This window comes from Astyanax mexicanus, chromosome 25 (genome assembly GCF_023375975.1).
Source record: "Astyanax mexicanus isolate ESR-SI-001 chromosome 25, AstMex3_surface, whole genome shotgun sequence".
Taxonomy (NCBI): domain Eukaryota; kingdom Metazoa; phylum Chordata; class Actinopteri; order Characiformes; family Acestrorhamphidae; genus Astyanax; species Astyanax mexicanus.
Window position 1 is genome coordinate 6,218,846 of NC_064432.1, and position 25,000 is coordinate 6,243,845.

At 39.1% G+C, this 25,000-nt stretch overlaps 2 protein-coding genes across 3 annotated transcripts in view; one reads left to right on the forward strand and one right to left on the reverse strand.

Annotated features, from left to right (window-relative positions):
- Positions 1–126: 126 nt before the first annotated feature.
- Positions 127–12,230, reverse strand: cplx2l (complexin 2, like). 2 transcript variants are annotated; one of them, XM_049472091.1, is made up of 4 exons: positions 12,105–12,230; positions 9,930–10,004; positions 3,312–3,490; positions 127–2,096 (listed from the first exon to the last, which is right to left on the reverse strand). In XM_049472091.1, the coding sequence occupies exons 2-4, from the start codon at positions 9,958–9,960 to the stop codon at positions 1,902–1,904; spliced, it is 405 nt and encodes a 134-aa protein (XP_049328048.1). In that variant the 5' UTR covers positions 9,961–10,004; positions 12,105–12,230; the 3' UTR covers positions 127–1,901. The 2 variants fall into 2 exon arrangements, with proteins under 2 accessions (XP_049328048.1, XP_049328049.1); XM_049472092.1 differs by lacking the exon at positions 12,105–12,230 and adding an exon at positions 11,719–11,738.
- Positions 12,231–17,283: 5,053 nt separating this feature from the next.
- The window catches only part of gne (glucosamine (UDP-N-acetyl)-2-epimerase/N-acetylmannosamine kinase), a 34,353-nt gene continuing 26,636 nt past the window's right edge, over positions 17,284–25,000 (forward strand). Inside the window, exon 1 of the mRNA XM_022681716.2 lies at positions 17,284–17,452. The gene's annotated coding sequence lies outside the window, so the exon portion shown is untranslated. The remainder of the gene's footprint in view (positions 17,453–25,000) is intronic.

The following is a 25,000-nucleotide window of genomic DNA, read 5'->3' on the forward strand; positions in this document are numbered from 1 at the left end:
ATAAATGCATTATCAGGGTTAGTTTGAGCGTACTGGATTTCCCTTAGGCTTAAATAATGCTCCCGACACTTTCGAACAGTGACCCCCTGTGGCAGCTGCAGAGTTTTTAAAGCAGTGTAGCTTGACTCTCATTGAAAATCACTTTTATTCAACAGCATGCTTTCTGTGAAAGAGATGCTCAGGAGTGTTTTTAATGATTTGAAGTGACACAGTACAATACATTTCACTTTTTTTTTTTTTCCCCGTCGATCGTAATCAATAATAAAGGCATCGTTTTAAGGCGAGCAAACAAAAAGAGTAGCCTGTAAATGACAATAACAAACGACAATAAATGACAGCACGTGATTGATCATTATATTGCTATAATGCCCATTGTTTCACATTCTCTTCTTTGATTAACGTCTCCGCGGTCTTCCCTCGCTCAGAATGTGGGTGTATCATTGGTTTTCACAAGCTAAGCAGAACAGAAGAAACTTATTGCTAAGAAAGTTCCAGAAAACAGTCTGAAGGAAAGTTCAGAGACGAGTCTGAACGCACAGATTCGATGCTAAACCTGCTTTTTTTTTTTTACAGCCAAAACAAGGTCGCGATCCTCTAGCCTTCTGGCAGATGCTGCACCTGAAGTGTGTAATGTAGCACATCACGCTTAAAAAAAAAAAATGTAAAGAAGTAAAGGTTTATTAAGATTTTTTTTATAATGAGTCTGCACTGATATGAGTGTTGAGGCCTCATGTGACTCAAATCTGTGCTCTATAGGCCAGTCCTCTGAGAGAGAGTTTAGCTTCAAGATCGACTGAGTTTTGGTATGTTCAGCAATGCGCATCGGTTTAGCTTCCAGAACGCTGAAAATTTATTGCCTTTTATGTTGTTGTTTTTTTTGTTTTTTTATGTTTTTTTTCGTTGTATTCTTTGCACCAAAAATATGACATACATTATGGATACATGCATAGATGACGTGTTCCTGCTTTAATGATTGTGATGCTTGTTTTTCACATTTAGTTAAATTATAGCTCGGTACGTACTGTGTGTAGTTAAAAATGTCGTCTATATTAGCTTGGCTAATATTACTCTAGCTGACGATTATCATAGCTATTATTATTTAATATTAGCCAAAATATAATTTTAATATATATTTAGTTATTAATAGTTAAGCTAAGTTGGTTAAAGTTTAGCTAATATTACTTTAGCTAATATTAACTTATCTAAGCTAATAACTTGGTTATGATTAGTTGAGTTAATCTTATAGCTAAGATCAGCTGAGCTAATATTAGGTAATATTAGTTTAGCTAATATATAGCTACTATTAACTTAGCCAACATATTTAGTTAATATTATTTTTGTTAGACTAGCTATTATATCTTATATTACTTGGTTAATATTAGTTTAGCTAATAATATCAGATAATTAATTCTATCATTGATAATATACTGTATACAGTTTGTATTAACTCTAAATAAAGCTAAAATATATATATATATATATATATTTATATCGCTAATAAACTGAGTAAACCTCGCTGGTTGACGATACAAAACAGTGAAGTAGACCTGTAAGCTACATTTCATGCATACATCGTAGCTCACGTTCTCTCCTTTCTTTGTGTTTTAAATAAGAAACGTTATCGTAACTCGTGAAATGATTAAGAATTTCCCTTTAAAGATAAAATATGGCTTATATTTTGAAACGTACCGCCCGTCCTTCTTACCTAGAACCAGTGGCTAAAGTCTATGTACAGAACCGTTGCGAAACGAAGGATGGGGGTGTTCTTACGTCGAGTCGTGTGTGTGGCTGTCTTTGCTTTAGTGCGTCCTCTGCTGTTTGAAAGCGGAAGCGCTCATTACAATTGTAATAATTAGAAGAAGAATATGTAAAGCTCGGGTGTTGCTGTGTTAAACAGTGTGTTACTTCTTCAGCATGTCCTGCAGAGGTCCTGGCAGGTACTTCATCACCGTGTCCATGATGCTCTCCTCTTCCTCGTCTTCGTCTCCACAGCCGGACGGTACGGCTTTCTTCGGACGCGTCAAGCTGCCCTCGCTGGCTGCTTCCATGGCTGCCTGCGCCTCGGCTTCGGCCTCCTCCTTTTTCTTAATGCCGTACTGACGTGCAACAACACACAGAATCGTAAGAAAAATTAATTTTCTTCCATTTTCTCCCCAGTTTATATCTTCAGCTGTTCAGCTGCTAGTCAGCTATATATACCCACCAACACAAGAAGGGTAAAGACTAGCACATGTCTCCTCCGATACATGTGAAGTCAGTCACCGCCTCTTTTTTTAAAGAGTTGCCAAGTAGCATCATTAATGTTAGTGCAGAATAAAAAGTAAATACATTAAAACAGCAAAGCAAAAACCAAATAGTCTGATTTTAAGAATATCGCAGTGTCACAATATGGAGTTTTTCTTATCCTGATTTTATCATGTACGATACAATATTGCACATCCCTAATCTACAATGAAGTTCTAATAGGATTAATATCCAGAATAAATTTCTAATTAATTTTTAAAAAGAGTAATATCCAACATTAAAGCTCTAAAATCATTAACATCGAGAATGACGTTAATACCACATACATTGTTATCCAGTATTAAGTGTTAATGACATTAATATGCAGAATAAAGCTCTAATAACATTCATATCCACAATTAATTTATAATAAAATTAATATCCAGAATAAAGCTCTAATAACATTAATATTCAGTATGAATTTCTAATTGACATTGATACTGGATACATTGTTATCCAAAACGAAACTTTAATAACAAAACTCAGTATACGACTCTCATAACATTCATATCCAGAATGAATTTTTAATAACATTAATATTCAGAATTTCTAATGACATTAATACCGAATACACAGTTATCCAGTATGAAGCATTAATAACATTAATGTCCAGAATGAAGCTTTAATAACAAAATCCCTAATATTCGGCCCTAATAACATTAATATCCAGGATGAATTCTCAAATGACATTATATCGGATACATTGTTATCCAGTATAAAGCAGTAATAATATTAATATCCAGAATAAAGTTTTTAATGAAGTTTATTATCAATAATATCCAGTATGAATTTCTAATAACAATATCCAAAATTAATTTCTGGAAACATTAATAATCAGTATGAATTTCTAATTAGTACCAGATACATTGTTATTCAGAATGAAGATCTAACAGCATTAATATCCAGAATGAATCTCTAATAACATTAATATCCAGTTTGAAGCTATAATAACATTAATATCCAGTATGAATTTCTAATAGCATTTACATCCGATACAGTCTATTATACGCTATAGTTGAGACTCATACCTTGTCTCTGATGCCCTGCCGCATCACCTCCCGCTCGGCCTCCATCTTGGCATATTTGGCTTTCCTCTCCTCCTCCTGCTGCCTCAGAGCCTCCTGCCTCTCCTCCTCCTTCTCTTTCTCTGCCTCGGGGTCCTTATCCTCCTCTCCACCCAGCATCTTCCCCACATCAGGGGGACCCCCTTCACACACACACAAGATCATGGAGTTAGGGATGAGATATATAGTATTAGACATCAAGTGAACAGCCATGTCCATGAAGACTCTTCTTTCAGTTCCTACATATCCACTATGCTCACGTGGGCCTCACATGGGTGGAACATGGGATAGGTGGGCTTCAGATGGGCTCTAAAGGGGGTCTGTACATGTGTTGCTATTGATGGTCGCCATGTTTATACCCTTCTGCTCCCAACACTGACCCTGAAAAGGTCATCACTGACATTCATATGTGGGGCCAACATGGAATCTGTGGACAAAACCTTCTGGTTCCGAGTCTTCTGTGTAAGGCTCTTATGTGAGTTATTGATCTGCAGTTTAGGTGGGATTGTGTGGGCGGGGACACGAGGCATGGCAGACCGATCAAAGCTGTGACTTTTTTGCGTCGCGTGACGCATAGTTACATTTCCAGAGAGGTGGGTGTCAAGTTACGGCGTAGGGTACCCGTGTGATGTATAGACTACGGAATAGATTCAATGCAGAAGTATAAATTGTCATCACTTGACATGTGGAGCCAACATGGAAGCCGGGGGCAAAACCTTTTGGTTCCAAGTTAGGCCACCCATGCAAGGTCCCACATGGTCATGTTTTCTGGGGCATAGCGTCAGTGAAAGGGTCTAATGTGAGTTATTGTTTTGATTTAAAATAGTGCTTTGTTATGCCACCAAGATGATCAAGTAATATAGGAGTGATTCCTCAACAATTTATACTTCTGCGTCGAACCTACGCCATAGCCCAAGAGTATCCAGCGAGAGTGCACTACGCATTGCAGTGCATTTATACTTCTGTTTGCGCAAATCAGCAGCTCTGCGTCGCTCTGCAGTTTAAACCACAAAGACAGGAATGTGTGGGAGGGGACGCGAGGCTCAGCGGACCAATGACAGCTGTGACTGTCCGCATTGCGCGGCGTGTCAATACATTTCCAGAGAGGTGCGCGTCAAGCTACGGTGTAGGGTACACGCCGACACGTAGGCTAAGGTGTAGGTTCGACCCAGAAGTAAAAATTGGCCTTTAGCCTGAAAACATTTCGTTTTCCAGAGTTTTCCACCATTTTTCCACCATTTTTTCCATGGTGCTGTTTATCTTTTTTTTTCCCAGAATTTGTGGGTAACCAAGAGCTGCATTTCTCAGCTGTATATGAAGGATCCTTCACTTGAGAGTGCTCACAGCTTTCTGTGACCTAGCAACCAAGAAATGCTGTCCACCTAGGATGCAGCCACGACTTTGAACTGCTGCTACTACCATAGAACAGAAATAAGGGAGGAGACAAGTCTTCTGGTTGAATCTGAAGAGAGACACTCTGTCCCAGTGCTCTGAAAATTGGTAGGCAACACTGATATGGGAACACGGAAAGATGTGCAAAATCTTGTTCTGCTAGAACTTGTTTAACCCAGACAAAAAAAGCTTTGTTTCCTGTTTTGCTACAGGAAAAAAGGGTGTCTGGTGAAATTCTGCAAGACTTCTGCAAGTCTTTGTGCTTTTGTTTTCTAAAAGAGAAAATATTGTACTGTATTCTCCTTACACAAGCTGGAGAAGAACTGAAACTAACCTTCTCCTGTGTTGGTATTGACCTGCACAGCTCAGCATAAAGCGCTCGTCCACAAATCGTGACTGTCAACAGCAGCAGCAGCAGAGTCGATTTGAGCAGATTCCCCGAGTCAGCAGCTTTTACTCCAGACGATAGATGTGCAGAGTGTATGTAGGATTTCAGTGCAGGTTTGCTGCAGTTTTAGCCACTTTACCCCAAACAGACAGAGACGGTCCAAGGTCCTGGGATCAGCTTTTGGACTCGTTTTTGTGAGCGAGGCTAAAATCTAAAATAGCAGCAGCACAAACTGTGCCCTCCAGGGTAACTGTGAACTCAGCAACACAAATCCGATAAATAGGACAGGTGCAAAGCACCCCCCCCAAGACCAACATGGATACCACAGTGACTAGGTTACCATGCCGTCTGGGATCTTTATGCGATGATAACTGAACAGTCGGTTCTCATACTACATGTGTTAGATTTGGTGAAACAGTCTGCATAGGGGGAAAAGAGACACTTTAATAAGGTACGAAATGTTATGTCCAGATGACTGGACTGCTGGAACATCAAATGGAACAAGTCACAGTGCACAATACAAATACAAAGCATCATTCCTTGTTACAGATTGAAGTACAGGTCAGAGTGCCCATGCAGACCCCTGTCCAAAGTTACCTACAATTTACTCACAAGCATCAGAAATGGACCTTGGATTGTTGGAATAAGGTGGTCTGGACTGATGGTCTATTTTCATACATAAGGTGCACTGGATTATAAGGCACATTATGTGATACTAGTAAGGAACAGGGGTGTTGCCATGATTTCCTTCTAATTCAGCAGGTATCGCCGCTGGGTGGTAATGGGGGGGGTAACTTAAGTAAACCCAAGTTAAGTTAAGCTAAGCTAAGTAAACAAAACTGTAAATCTTAAGAAAACATTTTCTTTTAAGGTCAAACGAGTGCTGGATGTTAATCTACACAGATTTCTCTCCTAAAAACTGTTTATTTGGATGAGTAAAGCACTTCCGTTTATTTACTGTAAGATTTCCAGATTTCCACTAAGGCTGGGTGCAGCAGCATTAGCGGCTAACCGCTAGTGTTAGCTGCGGTTAGTACTAATAAATACTGTTCGGTAAGCCAGGGTGATATTAGCTAGAGGTTCGTCCCATGTAGCTTGTTTTAGCACTGTAAACGCGCAGGCTACAGTCCGATACACTCTCCTCTGAATGGCGAAAGAGCTAGCGCTTAGCACAATTAGTGGCTAGTGCTAACAATGCTCCAGCCTCAGTGCTGGAGAACTAAAATGAAACTCCTGTATAACACTGTACATCAGTGGAGTGGCTTTACTGCTCCTTACGAGCTGACTGGTAAAATTTTAACTTAAGGTGCACTGGATTACCATGTCGATCTTTGGGAAAATGTAAAGTTCAGAGGTTCCATGCAGACTTCTGTCCACGGTCGCCTACAATTTACTTGCAAGTGTCGGAACTAGACCTTGGAGCGTTGGAGGTGGCTCTGGGTCAAAGAAAGAGGTCATGATATACAATGAAGCACTTCTTGCTGCATAAGAGATTCAAGGCCAGAGTTCCCATGCAGACTTCTCTTCCCAGTCATCTACAATTTACTCGCACGCATGGGAACTGGCCATTGGAGCACTGGAAGAAGGCATTCTGGTCCATTGGTTTCTGGTTTCTTCTCCATCAAGTGGTAGACCAGTTGAGTGCACTTTATATTTACTACCCGTGGGAGGCACTGGAACAACAAATCTGATCCCTGGAGGTTCCTTCTCCAATTTTCAGGGTTTAAATCTGTGATCTACTAGAATGTCTTGGTGGTAAAAAGGATGCCCTGCTTTTTCAACAGCACTGTCTGTTCTGCCTTTGTGTTGCAAATGTTGCCGTTCAACTGATTGTACTCGCTCCTTGAAGGACAGGAGTGTGTCAGATTGGCCTCGTTACTTTAGGCCACTGCAGCACTCTGAGCTGGCGCTGAGCCAGCACTGACGTCAAGCACACACACACATACACACTTACACACACACATACACCCTTGTCGAAAGATACAATAAAATGCAGAGCCTGAATCAGGAATTCCACCAAAAGCAAAAACCAGCTCAGCATGTGTCCTCAACAGTTCTTTAAGACTGTCATTCAAAACCGTTCACTTTTTAGAACAGTCAAATAAGGCCTTAATGTGACTCTCAAAGCTGTGTCATCAAACCTGCTGCCTCTTCAGGCCTATCTGTCTGTGGGTTGCCAGATATTCAACACTAGAATCAATATTCTCTATCAATTCTCTAGCATTTTCAAATTAGCCCAGCTTTTTGGGAAAGTCCCCAAATCACCTGGTTATCTATTTGTCTTGTCTATGTGTTACAGGTCACAGGTGTGTTCTGATTGGACACTGGGTCTTGCTACAAGAGGGCATAACATTTTAAGTTTCCCCTCACTGCTCTATAATAAAGGCTTTCCGTGGCAACTTCTGTGTAGTGTACTTCTTGGCGAGAGACTGTTGACAGCTAGATATGGCTCTAAAAATGCTCAAAGTCATTTTGCCCTATTGACAGAATTTAAGGGCGTTTTCACACCAGTACTACTTGGTCCGGTTAAAATGAACAATAGTTCCATTGACCAGGTGTAAAAACTGTAATCGCACTATGGTTGGGATCAAAACAACCGAACCGAGACCTGTTAGAAAAGGTGGTCTTGATCTGTTCCTAAACAAACTCTGGAGTGGTTCGCTTGTAGTGAAAACGTGATCCGGTCTCAATCCGACCCAGCTTTCAAATATACTACTTTTATTAGAGCAAATTTAATTTATTATGCCCTAAGAGAGGGTTCTGACACACAACCCAACTGCTGGTCTGATGATCTGGGGAGCCATTGCATAGGACAGTAGTAGTAGTAAATACCCCTAGTATTTTTTACCTCAAGAAGAAATTTACAGCCTAGAGATATAGGCAGGTCACCCTGCGCGTCTTCCCATTGCAGGCCTTCCAACTGGCATTTTTCAGCAGGATAATGCTCACCCAAACTCAGCAAGAGTTTCCCAGGTTTGCAGGAATGTCTCTGCTAGATTGCAACACTTTCTAGTCCTGCTTGATTGCCAGATTTATTGCTAATCGAGCATTTATGGGACCAGCTGGGATGCCAGCTTCAGCAACCATATGTACGAGTGGACATGATCTACAGGCTCATCAGCAACATCAATGGGCAAATGTGCTGCTGCAGAATGGCATACATAACCTGTATGCCTTCATTCCTAACTGTAGCTCATTTTATATTTAAGCTAGAAGAGTCCAACAACTTTCTTTCAATTACTGTATTTTACGGATTATAAGGCGCACTATCAATGAACGTCTGGGCTAATCATGGTTAGCAGTGCTTAGCGCTAGTAAATGCACTACACTGAGGAATCCTGAGTGTTCCGGTAAGCCAGGACGCCATTTTAACATGGTAAACATGCAGACTACAGTCTGTTACACTCACCTCTGAACAGTGAACGAGCTAATTACAGGCTGAATTATCTACTGTTTTTCGTTGAACTCTGTGGTCCTCCAGTAATTTTAGTCCCGTCCGGACGCACATCTCTTAGTTGATCCACGTAAACGCAACAGCGAGTGGAAATGGAGGAGCTACTGAACGCGATGTCATGGGACCGAGAAAGATAAAAAAAAAAAACTCACTGGTCCAACTGTTTTTTCAATTTCAGCCCGGATGCAAGAGTTTTATTACTGAGTAGAAGTGTGAAATATTTTTCACAGACGTCCCCCTGAGAAATTTATCCTGTCCGGATAGGGCTTAAGGCGCACTGTGGATTTTTTTTGGGGAAAATTTAAAGATTTTAAGTGCACCTTATAATGCAAAAAATACGGTATACAGTTTCCTTACATTCTAATCACTTACTTACACTCACACATATACAGTTCCATTCTATTCCAACAAATTCTTAATGATGCATTATTTTTGTAAAAGGAATTCTGACTGTTTTTGATATTTTGGCTTATTCAGTGGGGAAAATGCAATATATAGGAACATGTGGGATATAGGCTCTTTAATTCATAATCCATCATGCAGAGAGCCACTAATAATACCATCTCAGCACAAAAGAGCAGCAGCGACGTGCTGACCAAAGCTCATTATACAGCATATTGAGTTTCCGTCTGACCGCAGGTCACTTCAGTAGGGTTTCCCCGGGCAGGAGGGACTCCAGGTGGGTTTTATTTCACAGAGCAGGCCTTTCTACGTTCGACAGACCTCTGACAGGGATACTCCGGCACTTCCTTCCCACAGACAAATGTATACACACTTACAGTGGAGGTCAATAGGCGGTGCATATATAATTACTGATATAACTACTGATATAAAGCTAATACCGGAATATTGCAATGATAAGTTATTACGTTATGTAAGTGCTGGGGGGTTAATTGAATTACTGTTGCGATGCAATTTACCAAATTGGGTAATTGAGATTGTACATGATTTTGGCTGTAAAACCTGCTTTAAAATTCTCATATAATTAACATTTTAAAGGGATACATGCTGCAGAATAAATATATACATGTTAAGTATATTCCTATCATATATTCCATACGAACTTTAGAAGTCACATGTAGGTTCACAGGCTAATTAAGAACCACAACTTCAATCCAGTCCCTAGTAAATCAGAGTGAATCATGCTTTTTAAAATAAACCCACAAGCTTTCTGCGGTCATCTCCTCTAACACACACACACACACACACACACACACACACACATTCTGCTACAGCAGTCCCCTTAAACTGCTGAGTCAATCATTCAACACTGCTTTTATCACTCTCACACACACACACAAACACACACACACACAAACACACACACACACAGAGACACGGTACTCACCTCCCAGAGCTGCTTTCATCACAAAATTCATCTCTGTTGTTTAGTTCTTCTCCTCTCAGATACTCTTCTGTTTACCTGCAGAAAAAAACACACACACTGCACTTCAGTAATACTGCAGACGTCTGTCAGTCTGTCTGTTTATCTATATTTTTTTGTCAGTCAGTCCATCTGTCTGTCTGTTCACACACCTGTCTGTCTGTCTATGTATCTATCTACCTGTCTTTCTGTTGCTCTGTCTTTCTATTTGTTTGTCTGTCTATCTGTATTTCCTTCTGTCAGTCAGTCTATCTGTCTTACTGTCCACACACCTGTCTCTCTGTCTATCTATGTCCTCTCTGTCTATGTAGCAACCTACCTGTCTTTCTGTTTCTCTTTCTTTCTATTTGTCTGTCTGACTGTTGCTCCATCTCCATCCATATACACATTTCTATCTATCTATCTATCTATCTATCTATCTATCTATCTATCTATCTATCTATCTATCTATCTATCTATCTATCTATCTATCTCCCTTTTATGTCTGTCTGTCTATATATCTATCTTTGTTTCTTTTTGTCTATGTAGCAATCTAGCTATGTTTCTGTTTCTGTTAACTCTTTTTTCTATTCGTCTGTCTGTCTGTCAGTCAGTCCATCTGTCTTTCTGTCCACACACCTGTCTGTCTGTCTATCTATGTTTCTGTCCGTTTTTTTAGCAGTGTTTCTGTCTGTCTATCTGATAATGTAACCGTCCTTCTGTTTCTCTGTCTTTATATTTGTCTGTCTGTATGTCCCTGTCCATCCATCCTGGCTATCTGTCTGTTGATCTGTCTTTTTTTGGAAGTCTGTCCATCTCTCCGTTCCTCACACGTCTGTTTGTCTATATTGTCTATATTATCTATTTATGTTTACTTCTGTCTATGTAGCAATCTAGCTATATTTCTGTTGCTCTGTCTTTCTATTTGTCTGTCAGTCTATTTGTTATCACTCCATCTGTCTTTCTGTTCATTGATCAGTCTTTATGTCAGTCTGTCCATCCTTCTATCTATCTATCTATCTATCTATCTATCTATCTGTTTTTCCTCCCGTCCTTTCTCTACCTTTTCTTCTTCTGCTCTTTCTCTCTCATTTATTTTCTTCATCTCTCCTTCTCTTTCTCCCCCCCACCTCTCCTCTCTCTCTCTCTCTCTCTCTCTCTCTCTCTCTCTCTCTCTCTGTATAGTAGTAGAGTGTGTGTACAGTGAGCCGCAGTACTAAAGGACATTAAAGGTCAAATCAGAAACGTCCTATACACTAACACACACACACACACACCAATACACAGACATACACACTAACACACAGACATACACTAACATACATACACACACACACAATGACACACAAATACACCAACACATACATACACTAGCATACACACAGACATACATTAAAACACACAAACACTAACACATACACATTAACACACACACGTACACATACCAAGACATACACACACACACACACACACAGACACACTAACACGCACACACTCTTGAATAAGCGCAGAATCACTACAGCGCAGACGCAGTGGACGCAGCTAGCGCTAACCCTCGCGCTGTACTGTAGCGCGCGCTCTCGGCAGCAGCAGAGGCGCAGCGGCGGCGCGAGGAGGTCTCGTGCTCTCTGCGGGGTATATTCTCTCAGTTTTAACCCGCGGTAAAGTTTAAGATCCTCTTCTGCTCCGGTTCTTTCGCTCCTGTCCCCCCACCCTACCCCCCCGTGCTGTGCGGAGTGCGCGCGCGCTCTTTCCCCGCAGCGTGGCGCATTACCTCAGATGAACCGTTCAGCACCGCTGCGCGCGGACAGCTCCACACTACTGATGGGCTACAGAGTACAGTGACAGGATAGAAGTGTGTGTGTGTGTGTGTTAGTGTGTATGTTAGTGTGTGTGCGCGCGCGCATCCTCTTGCTGACGAAGCTGAATTGGCGTCTTATTGGAACTCTCAGTTCCACCTTAAATAGTGCAGCAGATACTGCTCTTGCTGCACTATTTAAGGTGGAACGTAGAGTTCCAACAAAACGCATAAGCATACCAACCCAATAACACTGTGTGTATGTGTGTGTGTGTATGTGTGTGTGTGTGTGTGTATGTGTGTGTGTGTATGTGTGTGTGTGTGTGTGTGTGAGAGACACACACACAGACAGAGAGACTCGCCTGCCTCGTGCGTTCCTCTTCCTCTTTCTAGGCGCGTGAAGCACGAGACTGTCCTATCATTCCTGCTCGCGCCTACACTGTGCTGATGGATGCTCTCGCGCTCCTTTCTTCGCTGGGACTTGATCACGTGATCTAACCAACAGGGGCTTCCTCAGAATCTCAAGCAACATAAAAAAAAACAGAGGCTCCGCCCCCTTCTGCCTACTCTCACGTGCTGCTGATTTCAGCTCGTCTCACTGGACACTTTATTAGAAACACCTACTGCTGGCCACATTGTTAGAAACAACTACTCTACCTTGTGCTTTTTCCTCTCACTGGTGGCCACTTTATTAGAAACACCTACTACTGAATCTTGTGCTTCCACTCACTGGTGGCCACTTTATTAGAAACACCTGCTACTGAATCTTGTGCTTTCACTCACTGGTGGCCACTTTAATAGAAACACCTATTCTACCTTGTGCTTCCACTCACTGGTGGCCACTTTATTAGAAACACCTGCTTTTGAATCTTATAGTTCCACTTAATGGTGGCCACTTTATTTGAAACACCTGCTACTGAATCTTGTGCTTCTGCTTTGGTCAGTTTATCAGAATAAAAGTTATTTAAATATAAATTGTTGCGTGTGTGTGCATGTGTGTGTGTGTGAGGTCTGTTTTATACAGTTCTTCATCACTGCACTGCGCAGAGAGAGAGTGTATTTAGCATGCAGCTCATTTTCCTTTTCCCTCATCCACCCATCTGTCCTCCTTACTACAGGTCTCACCCTCCCCCGTCTCTCTCTCTCTCTCTGTCTCTGACTCAGGGATGACAGGAGGTGAGAAAGGAAGCAGAAGATGATGATGAGCTATTGATCACTCCAGCACATCAATAGAGCAGAGAGAGCGAGTGTGTGTGTGTGTGTGTGTGTGTTTTGGCAGTGTCAGCATTACTGTTCTCTGGCCTGTTTGAGAGGAGAAGGGAAGACAGGTCTTTCTTTGTTTCTCTTTTATAATAGAACAACTGTTAATAATAATAATATTGTTTTAATTGTCCACCATAGTTTAAAATATTAACTTTTATTGACATATTCTGTATCACATACACATTGTAACCTGTATCAAAGCTTAATCTCAGAACCAAAAACTATATTAAAGCATGAACCCAGACGGCCCATAAATAATTTATGGATCCAAAAGCACAGGGATGTTTAAAAGATGGTACTAAGGCTTTAAAAGATTTTTACTGAGTGATGGGGGCATGTTGTGGATCTAATAATATAAGGGATTACAGAAAATATTTTGATTACCTATTGTTGTGCGTTATCCTTCATTTTCTATTTTTACATTTGTTTTTTAAATGCTCAAAATCCTGGAAAAGGGAAACATGTATTTGTATGAAGCTGTATTGTGATATACTGCAAAATCCACAAAAAATCCTATTAAATTACAATCTCAGATTTTTGTCTTAGACTTAAAAATGACTAATTTATGACCACAAAAGTAAAAAAGATCTCAGATCTCAAAATTTTATCTCAGATTTAAAAATGGTCAATTCTGATCTCAGCATTTAGGTTTGGTAAATATTGATCTCTGAATTGAAAATGATTAAATCTAATATCAGAATTAAAAACAGTCCAATATTGATCTTAGAATTTACACTTGTCTTGATGTCAGAACTAAAATAAATTGACAGAACTACCCAATTGAAAACCTCTGGAACATAATCAAGAGGAAGATGGATCACAAGCCATCAAACCAAACAGAACTGCTTGATTTTTTGCACCATGAGTGTAAAGCATAAAGTTATCCAAAAGCAGTGTGTAAGACTGGTGGAGGAGAGAACATGCCAAGATGCATTAAAACTGTGATTAAAAAACAACCAGGGTTATTCCACCAAATATTGATTTCTGAACTCAATACCCACATATACTTTGTTTTTATCTTCATATTGTATTTTTTGTATCCTTCCTCCAAGGGGATAGTATGAAAATAGGGTTTAAGTAAAAAAAAAAAAGAATAAAACTAAAAAAAACTGTCAGAATGTCAAATCAGATTTTGGACTGAAAATATTCCAATTCATGATTTTAGAATTTCAAATTCAAAACCTTGGATTTAGAGAATTTAGATTTGTCTGTTTATCTCAGAACTGAGATAAAGATGTGAACTGTAAAATCTTATTTTCTTATTTTTAAAAATTAAAAATTACTTGTATTTTTCATTTCATTTGTTTGTGCAAGCTCCACATGTTGACTTGAATATTAAACACTTGGAAAAAGTGCATCCTCTGTCTTCCTCTCTCCTTCCCTCTCACTTTGTCTCCTTCTCTTCCTCCCTCTCTCTCTATCTCCCTCCTTCTCTCTCTCTCTCTTTCTCCCTCTCTCTCTCTCTCCCCCTCTCCCTCCCTCTCTCTCTCTCTTTCCCCCCTCTCTCTCTCTCGCCACAGCAGCCCTTACGCGAGCCCCGCTCGGCTGAGTGTAATCCTGAGTGCAGCAACACTGCAATGCAGCATGAAAGCTGGAGCACCGCACTGCTGCTGGATTCAGCAGAGAGAGAGTGAGTGTGTGACTCTCTCTCCCTCCCTCTCTCTCGCGCCCACCAACTCTCCCCTCTCTCAACCCCCCCCCCCCCCCCCACACACACACAATCACAGGCCATCCATCAGTTTAGTGGTGTGTTTGTGTGGGTCAGCAGAAGACGCTGTGGGTGTTTGTGCTGATGCTGCAGTCTGACGGGCTGGACTCCAGCGGTCTGTTGCTGTTGGGGGGGTCACTCTGTCGCCTCACTGACCCTCACAGACACCCCTGCTCTGACTGCCCCCCCCCCCTCACAACTCCAATAGCCTGATTTAATTTGATTGCATCCGACCTCACAAAGGTCACACTGAGGTCAGGCGCTAAAGATGGATGATTAGATCATCCCATAGTTCCTGCATGAAGCTCCATCACTCCAGAGCTGACCACAACCAAATGCTGGGGGGCTTTGGACCCAGTGATGCTTGTAACTGACCTTCGGGGTTGCCAGGTCAAGGTCCAAAAATGATAGCAGAGTTATCATTTTCCTTCAAGGGTGTTGAGCTCTAGTGCTTTTAAACATTTTCCACATTTTGTTACTTTACAACCACAAACCTCAAAATTCAGAACCCTTTTCTCTAAAACCCCTAAATAAAATCCAGCCTTCAGCTGTCACTGAATTATAGTTAATAAAGTCCAGCTGTGCCCAATTTAGTCTCAGTATAAATACAGCTGTCCTGTGAAGACCTCACTCGTTTGTTAGAGAACACTAGTAAACAAACAGCATCATGAAGACCTAGGAACATCATCACCAGACAGGTCAGAGATAAGGTTATGGAGAAATTTAAAGCAGGGTTAATTTATAAAAACATATCCCAAGCTTTGAACAATCCATCATCCAAAAATACAAAAAGTATTCTACACCTGCAAACCTACTAAGACATGCCATTCAAACAAACTGATAGATCAAGCAAAAAGAGAACTGGTGAGAGAAGCAGCAGCCAAGAGGCCCATGGTCACTCTGGAGGAGCTGCAGAAATCCACAGCTTAGGTGAGGTGGGAGAATCTGTATACAGGACAACTATCATAAGGCATGCCCTCCACAAATTTGGCCTTTATGGAAAAGTGTTGAGAAGAAATAGAAAAAAGAAAAAATGTGAATTGCTGTTTGCAGTTGCATCAAACATGTGGAAGAAGGTTCTGTGGACAGATGAGACCAATGTTGAACTTTCTGGCCTAAATGCAAAGCGCTATATGGGGAAGAAAAGTATAACACTGTGAAACATGGTGCTGGCAGCATCATGCTGTAGAGATTTTTTTTCAGCAGGAACAGAGTTTAGAAGCTGGTCAGAGTTGATGGAAAGATGAATGGAGATAAATACAACAGGGCAATCCTGGAAGAAAACTGTTGAAGGCAACAAAAGACTTGAGACTACAAAGGAGATTCACCTTCCAGCAAGACAATGACCCTAAACATACAGCCAGAGCTATAGTGGAAGAAGTTAGATTATAAAAATATTCATGTGTTAGAATAGCCCAGTCCTAAATCACATTCAGTATCTGTGGCATGAGAATTGAAGACATGAAAATTGCTGTTCACAGACATTCTCCATCCAATCTGACTGAGCTTCAGCTGTTTTGTAAAGAAGAATGGGGTAAAAATCTCAGTCTCTAGATGATCAAAGCTGGTAGAGAAAAAGTGTTTGTATATGGGGGCTGAATACTTTTAATATTTCCGAAAAAATAATTGAAAACCATGTTTCATTTCATTCCACTTCACACTTTGGCAATACTCTGTGTTTGTCTATCACTTAAAATCTCAATAAAATACATATAATTAAATTAAAGGTATGAATACTTTTGCAAACCACTGTAGATAAATGTATACATTTGGAGAAACGTGAAAATTATTTGATTGTATGGAAGGATAGACAGACTTGTGAAGTTCAAGAAATATGTCCTCTTTGGGGACAATAAAGTATATCTTATTTTATCATATGTCATATAGTTAAATATACAGTACCAGTTAAAACACATGTTAAATTGATTGTATTTCTTTGTGGATTGTAGATTAATGCTAAAGTCATCAAAACCTCAAAGAAAATAATTGAATTATTTAGTAAACAAAAAGTTTAGATTTTTCAAAGTTGCAAAGTAGCACCTCTTGCTTAGATAGAGACAGTTTTGCACATCTTGGCTGGATTTTTTCAGTCAGATTTATGAGGTAAAGTCACATGGAATGATCAGCTTTCAGTTAACAGCTGTGATAAACTTGTCCAGAGATAATTATTTGAATTTCTTGCCCTTTTAATGTTGTAAAGTTGGTGGTATACAGTGATTAGCTCAATATAAGTAATGTTGTAATCCATATTATAGCTAGAGCTACTCAACTAAGCAAATAAAAAAAGTAACCCATAATAATAAAATAATAAAGAAATAAATTAACTTTTTAATAATATTCATTTTTTCTGAGGTGCAGTACTACGTGTAAAACTCTTTATAACATTAAAATAAACCTAGAGTCACTAGCCAGTAGTGAGAAACAGATGGCAGCAGAGCACGTGCTGCCATGAAACACTAAAACAAGACGGGACGAAGAAAATGTGCCTATGCTAAGCTAAACTAAGATATGCTAAGCTAAACCAAGCTACGCTACGCTAAAATAGACTATGCTAAGCTAAAATAGACTATGCTAAGATAAGCTATAGGCTATCCGTATTCATTCCGCTCCGGTTCGCATGGGGATCTACACTAACGCTAGCTCGCTAACTCTGGAGAAGTGTGCTGGTTTTCAGGACAGAAAAATCACCCGCTTTTCACAAGAACAGAGGAGATGACGCCAGGAAAGATCTAAATACAGGTAAAGTGTGTGTGTTTAGCTCGGTGTTTCCAGCGCTTTTAGAATTAGCTATGCTAAGCTAAGCTAGTTTGCTAAACTCGGTTAACTTATTTTGTTTAGAAAAAAGTCTTTTTGCTCAGTTGACTTTCTGTTACCACTCTCCTGCTTTACTTTTCTATCTGTTTATGGTTTTGAAAAGTGTATAAGACGTGTTGTAAATGTTGTAGTATATAACAACAGCAAATAAACACAAAAATAAAATAAAAAATACAGGCTGAAGTTTTCTTTTTTTTTTCGGAATTTGTCGTTCCACCTTAAATGGTGCAGTTACAGCACGGCGCCTCGCATGCTGCAACGTTACAGCCGCACCATTTAAGGTGGAACGAAGAATTCAGAAAAGAAGCTAACTTTAGTCTGTGTTTTCTCTGTAAAATACGCAAAATACTCAAATAAACATAAAGAGAGAGGTCAGTGAGAGTGTCTACCTGCAAATAACTTTATATAACATTAGAATCAACCCAAATATACATAAAATCAGTGGTCAGTAAGAGTGTATACCTGTAATTAATTGTATATAACATTAGGATACTAAACCCAAATAAATAAAAAGTCAATGGTCAGTGAGAGTGTCTACCTGTAAATAACTCTATATAACATTAGGATATTAAAACCCAAATAAACAAAAAGTCAATGGACATTGAGAGAGTATTGAATATTTTTCTTATATTTTATTACATCTTAGTTTTACTTCAGTATAATATAGTATAGTATAGTATAGTAGTGTATGGGTGGCATATTGCTTACACTTAGGTTTTAAATGGACAAACAAAGTATATTTAAGGCTATCTTAGATAGAAATGTCCACTGTAAATACAGATACAACTTACAAGCTAATGCTAACCAGTTAGCATAACAACACACTGTAGTAATGATAGCTCAGCTCTGTGGAGCCGAATGTTCGTCTTGCTCTGTCCTGCCTGGAGAAAATATGAGAACAGCACTTTATCTGAGGAGCTCCTGCTGCTGTTCCTCACAGTATGAGGGTTTAATCTGAGTAAAATAGTAAAACAACAGCAAACAGCAGGTATTCACTCAGAAAAGAGATGGAATGGAATTGCGCAATCGATCCACAGCTTGGAAAAAAGTTCCTCTCATCCCCCAAGATGAACCTAAAATCAGTCCTGGGTACAGAATGGTTTTTATTGAGCACAAGTGATAAACTCCCTAAAACACTGGATACGAGGTGCAAATAAATTTCAAGAGCATTAACCATAGCTCTGTTTAAATATATTAATACTGTAGCTTGAATGATAGTTTATTGCACACTGAACTGAATGTATTTGTTAACTGGAAAAGCAAGGAGTTGTGGCTGATTTTAATACAGTGATGCCTTTATTGGCTTCAAGAATAACATGTTGTAAATTAAGATTAAACTTGTGTCTTACTTGTGCAATAGAGCTTGTGAGAAATATCTTTTTGAATAATTACATGTTTAGTATTTTTGGTCTGTTTATAGTGTTTATTGAACTATTTAAAAAGGAAGCAGTGTTAAAGTTGTTGCCGTATCTCTTTTTAAGGTCTATGGTTTACATTCTTCAGCTGTTTTTCTGCAAATGAATTCAGATTTCTTTATTATATATTGTGTCATTTTGTGGGACAAAGTGAATCCAAAAGTAATCAAAGCCTTAATTTAAAACCTTAGTGTTTTATATTATATGTACTCCTTACAGTAAAGTAAGTAAGTTTTTTATATAAAAAAACAGTCATGCAAGAAAAAATATATATAATATATAAATAATATAAATACTCTAGGGCTGGGCGATATGGAAAAAAATCTTATTACGATATAGTTTTTCATATCAGCCGATATCGATATGTATCACGATATAAATCAAATCACTTTCTGTTACACTTAAAGGTTTCTATTTTTACTCAGAAGTGACAGAATAAGGGAGTTATGGACAAAATCACTAGCAGGCTCAGAGCCTTGTGGACAGACACTAGGATGTTAACATCTTGCCAGGTGGGTACAGCTTTTAAATTAATTTTAAAAAGGGGACAAATATATAAACTAAAAAATATGTAAGACCCTTTACATTATATGTCTGTTTAATTTAAATTGCAATAACACTTTATTTATTTTTATAAAATTATATTTAATCAAAAGATCATTCCCCTCCCTGAATGCAGGCAACTACATAAAGCAAAATACAAGAGTATATCACAGTGTTCATTTTGACAGGTGATTTTGATACAGTCTTAGTCTTTTCACTAAAATGTATAATAGTTTTAGTTACATTTTAGTCTATCGGATATTATTAGTTTTAGTCAGATTTCAGTCTAGTTTAATTTTGGTCATATAAAAAGTATGTATTACATATGTTTTACTGTTTTTCTATTTTCTATTTGTTGTAATTTTAGATAATTTACTGCTTATGTTTTTTTTTAAATAAGAGCCTTTAGTTTTTTTTTCATTTAAATTAAGCTAACATTTAAATATTTAAAAAAAAAAGTGGCCTATAATGGAGGTGGGAGGAATAAAGTCAAGTTTCTGAAATGATCCACTTCTACTGCAGTACAGATTTATACTAACATTACTGGCTTTCAGTAGACTAGACTTACATTACTTAAGTGTATTTAAAACTCCAGTTCAGTAACAGCAATGTTTAGCTCAGTTCAAATACAGCTAGACAGATTATATAATCTTCTGTATTTAGTAAAATATCCAGCATAACAGACTCTCTATCTGTTAAAAACTATAAAACACAAAGACAGAGGAGAATGCTGCCCTCAGGGTTTTCTAACAGAAACAGTGAGAGTTAGGAAAAAAGATGGAAAGTGCTTCCTTTCTGTGTGTTTATATACTAACCCCTCACTCGTGCTGAAGTTAACCTTAATTTACACGAAACGTGGATTAACACGGCTAACGTGCGTTACCCATTAGTTTATTAGAATGTAAAAAGCAGTGAAAGCATCTTAGCTAATGATGACAGATTGCACAGATCCCTTTTACACCTAAACATCGCTAACTTTAAACTGGAGACAAGCTAATCTAACTAGCAGCAAACAGAGCAGCGTTTACCTGCCTTCAGAAATCTGAACAAGCTCACCTCTCTAAATATCTTGGAGACGCATGCCTCATATTTAAAAGGTGAGTTTTCCAGTGTAGCGCCGCTGAATAGTATAAATGAAGTTTATCCAGTAAATGGGAGAGAAGGAGCCGCTATGTGAGGAGTTCAGAGTGGAGGGGCTCGGGGGGTGGGGCGGAGGGGGATGGTGGAGAGGGGAGGGGAGGGGTTGTACTGGGCTGAGCAGCAGTTCAGCGTGCTGCCTGATCTCGTGCTGCGCCTTTTCACAACGCTACTTAAACGGGAAATAGAAAATTTAGTTTATCGAATTTCTCGCCCCGACTTATCGCGATATATAGTTTCCTCGATAACTATCGATATCGTTTTATCGCCCAGCACTAAAATACTCTGATATACAGTAAACTGTATGAAATCATAAGAGTAATCTTTGTTTTGTTGGCTGTTATGTTTAATGTATGTGTTCTGATCTGAGCTGGGCTGGATCTCCACTGTCTAATGACAATTAATCACTGGAAGCTTTCGTTGTGTGTGAAGTTCTCTGCCATTTTCAGCATCAGTTAGGGATTCAGTTTAAGTTCTGCAGTGAGGGTGGGGTACTTTTTTGATGCATTCCAGTAGATGGCACTGTACTTCCCCCAGTTGCACAAAACCCCCAAATGTCCCTTGCTTTCATCATCAGGGACTTAACCACAAGTGATCACACCCTGCTGACATCTTTAACGCTACGTGTCCTTACGTCAGTTAGTGTCTGTTCTACAGTGGCATCTGGAAACAAAGCCATATCAGATTGTAATACAATGGGATCTAGGTGGGAAGATGGCATGACGAAATGTCATACAAAGCATGTAAAGATAGTAGGTGTCATTCAACTTTTAGTCGCTGCCACTCCTGTACTTGATTAAAGTGCAGATTGTCGTTTCAAAAGTTCCCTCATATATTAGTAAAAGTCCTCTATTTACACTATATTTTTTATTTTATTAAATGTGTTGAAAGTATCATTTTATAATAGGAGTGAAAAGAAATAGCAATTTATAGCAACTTTTCTTTTTTATTCAGATTTTATAAATACGACAAGGTTTTTTTGTATTAAAGTTTCCCTGAAATTAGATTTAAAATTGTTTAAAGAATCGCAATATATCATAACATATTGAATCGTAACACCTGTATTGTGATCTTGTTGTATCACCCAGTTCTTGCCAATACACAGCCCTACTAACTATGTGCTAGAATTGCCCAGTAAAAGCTTTAAATTGGTTCTTACAAGCTTAATTATTTTTGTTTTATGTTATTTAAAATTATTTAAATAAAATATTTCATCAATTTACACGGCCAATTACACTAACTACTCATTAGGACTCCCCCCTATCTCTGGTGATGCCACAACTCCAGGAGGGTGAAGACTAACTAGCACATGCCTTCTCCGTTACATGTGTCAGACTCCTCCTCTTTTCAAACTGCTGCTGATGCAACATTGCCGAGTAGCATCACAGTGAGCTCGGAGGAAAGCGCAGCGACTCGGTTCAGATACATCAGCTCACAGACGCCTTGTGCTGATCCACATCACCCTTTGAAGTTATGAGGGAAGAGAGCGTCATCTACCCACACACAGAGAGAGAGAGCTCAGTTGTGCTCTCTCAGGGCTCCGGTAGCTGATCTCCTGATCATAGTGGCAGCGCTTAGCCTGCCGGACCACTCGGAGCCCCAGAAATGATTTATTTATTTTAATAAACAAACATTTAAAAATTTATTCTGCTACAGAGACTTTGTTTTCCACAATTTCTGTGATAACGATTTAGTTTTCCCCCCTTCACATTTTTTGTCAATATAATCGAAAATGTCAAGGGTAAAAAGTTGAAATATTAATTATTGACTAATCATTAATTTGTAGAACTACACAAAGTACTTGAGACAGAATCACAATGGAACAAGAATAACGGACTCGTACAGTTTACATTCAACTCAGCCTGCATCTTTAAAAGTTTTCCTAACTAAAAAACAACACTTTGCGTTTAAAGGGCAATTTTCCGGACATTTTAGCTGCATTAAAAATCTCATGTTCAGCTGTTTCTATTGTTAGCAAGTAAGAAAGCTAAAAACAGGAGCCATACTAGTACTAATAAGTATTGGTTAATCAGAAACATAATTGTCAGATTAGTTGACTACCAAAAACAGAACCAAAACCTTGGCTGCAACAATATTAATTAAAAAAATACAATGGTGGAACCACCAAGTAGTGCACTGCTAAGTGATTAGGGCATAGTTTCAGACACAGATGACTGTGAATTTACTGGGAATTGAACATTCAATTTCACAAAGACACCGTCATTTCTTAGATAAGAAGTTCTGTTTTATCAGAAGGTTATGACTTCTTCAATCCAGACAGGGTCAAGAGCAATCTCTGATCATTACAGTGCTATCTTAGATATTATAGTGAATTTAGACGTGAATGAAGACTGTTTGCTTGGATAAATACCTGATTGTGTAATGCCTGTGTTCTACTGTGAAGAGTGTTATGTCGTCACTGGAGCTGTGTGTGAAGCTGGTGTTGTTTTTGTGGTATTTTTTTGTTCCAGCTAGGGGTGTATGATATTAACCAAAAATGTGATGACGCGGTTGGATATCCTGATCCTGAGGGGTGTGGCATATCATATTGTACGCAATAATATCGCCAACATTTATTTATTTTTTTAATCTATTTTTAAAATAAAAATTCACACTGTTCTTATTTCCCATTATATGTTTACTAGAGACAGATTATATATTTCCAGTATCATTTATTTTGCTTTGATCCTGGATATATGGAGATTTTTGGAGTGCATTATTATTATTATTAGTATCATGACATTCGGGATCATTGACTTCTTTTACAAATCTGATCAAATTTAATTCTTGTATTTCTTAATATCTCAGTTAGGGGTGTGCTATATAATATTGTATTCAATAATAAAACTTAATTTGCCTTTTGCTGCAGTAGTTTATTCTTAGTGTTTATTTTTAGTAGTGTATTCTTAGTGTATTATTATTTTTTTAATTCAGTGTTTCTGAATCTCCAACCGTATACCATGAAATATTGTGATATTATTTTAGAACCACATCGCCCACCCCTAATCCTGATAATAATATGAAATACCAGATTTTTTGTACCAGATACTGCACTCAATTTGACCAAACTAAGAGGACTTTCACACCTAGGTTCCAGGTGAAAATGGGCCGGGAGCCACAGTCAGGACTAAAGGATCAGAATCCGGTGTGACCAAAAGTGGTGGTCTTAGTCTAGATCTACTAAACCACGGTCTGGTTTGTCTGCAGTGTGAAAACACTTTTTTTTTCCCTAGATGGTTCAGATTTTCAGACCAATTACAGGAAGTTGAGGCTGGCTATCCTCAACCTTTAAATAAACCAGAGGAAAAGGGAATCTGTTTATTTTCTGTTCCACAATTATTATTTTGTTTGAGCCATTTAAGATGAAATGGGCCAAGGGGTGAAATGGGATTGGGCCAGACTTTCAGTCCTTAAGACCCATCCAGATGGAATTTGTTTCTCAGCAACAATCCGAAAGGACAGTTCACAACCACAAAATGTGTAAGTCCTTATGGAAACGGGTCTGTGAGCTGTCAGAGGATGTCTAAGAAAAACATGTACATGGTCACTCTGGACGGGAATAAAATCAAGGAGGACCCCCATAAAAGAGGAAATTACCCCAGAACCCCCTAAGAAACTAATCCCGTCCAGATAGGACTCTACCTCACTGTTTATGCTGATTTTGCACTGCAGACAAACTCTGCTGTGGTTCAGTTGGTTTTGTCCAAGTTTCCTCTTTTGCTTGGACTAAATTTAGCTCCTTTGGTCATGGCTGTGGTTTGTGGCCGATCAGTACAAACAAGGAAGATGCAAAAGCGCTATTCTACTGTGCGGAACTGTGACCATCAGCATGTGAACGGTCGGCTCTTGAAGTTGGTGTTTCTTGAGAAAAATGGTCTTAAGAATGTATGATTTTTTTTTTTTTGACATTTTGACGAGGACCAAACCAATGTAATAATTGGACGACTAGAGCATTACATCTATAGAACATCTGGCAGTGTTTGCGGTATACAGGGGTCAGGAAACAGGGAACAGGATTGTGGGCGCCCAATGCTTGTCAGTGAAAATGCTTTTGGAGGTCCCACCTCACAACTTACAGGACTTGTGCTGCTACAAGGTACAAAAGGGACCTTCTGAGGTCTTGTGGAGTCTAAGTCTCAACAAATGTACACAAAAAATTTCTATAGGCAGGCGGTTTTAATGTTATGGCAGATCTGATGCTCTGGGAGTGGAGGCTTTAAGACTGCTGCTTTTTTCCGATCTGAGAAACAAGAAGAGGGAAATGAAGTCACGTTACAGTATTATTCCGGCCTGCTCTTGGGGTGTGTGTATGTGTCTGTGTGTGCATCCCCCTCCCCCCTAACTAGAGGAGGAAGTGGGCTGGGGCTCCACTCTGCTC

Coding starts and splice junctions, on each gene's coding strand:
- cplx2l (XM_049472091.1), bottom strand. CDS start 9,960: ATGAATTTTGTGATGAAAGCAGCTCTGGGAG. Junction 3,491..9,929: donor GATGAAAGCAGCTCTGGGAG/GTGAGTACCGTG, acceptor GTGTGTGTGAAG/GGGGTCCCCCTGATGTGGGG. Junction 2,097..3,311: donor GGCAGGGCATCAGAGACAAG/GTATGAGTCTCA, acceptor GTTGCACGTCAG/TACGGCATTAAGAAAAAGGA.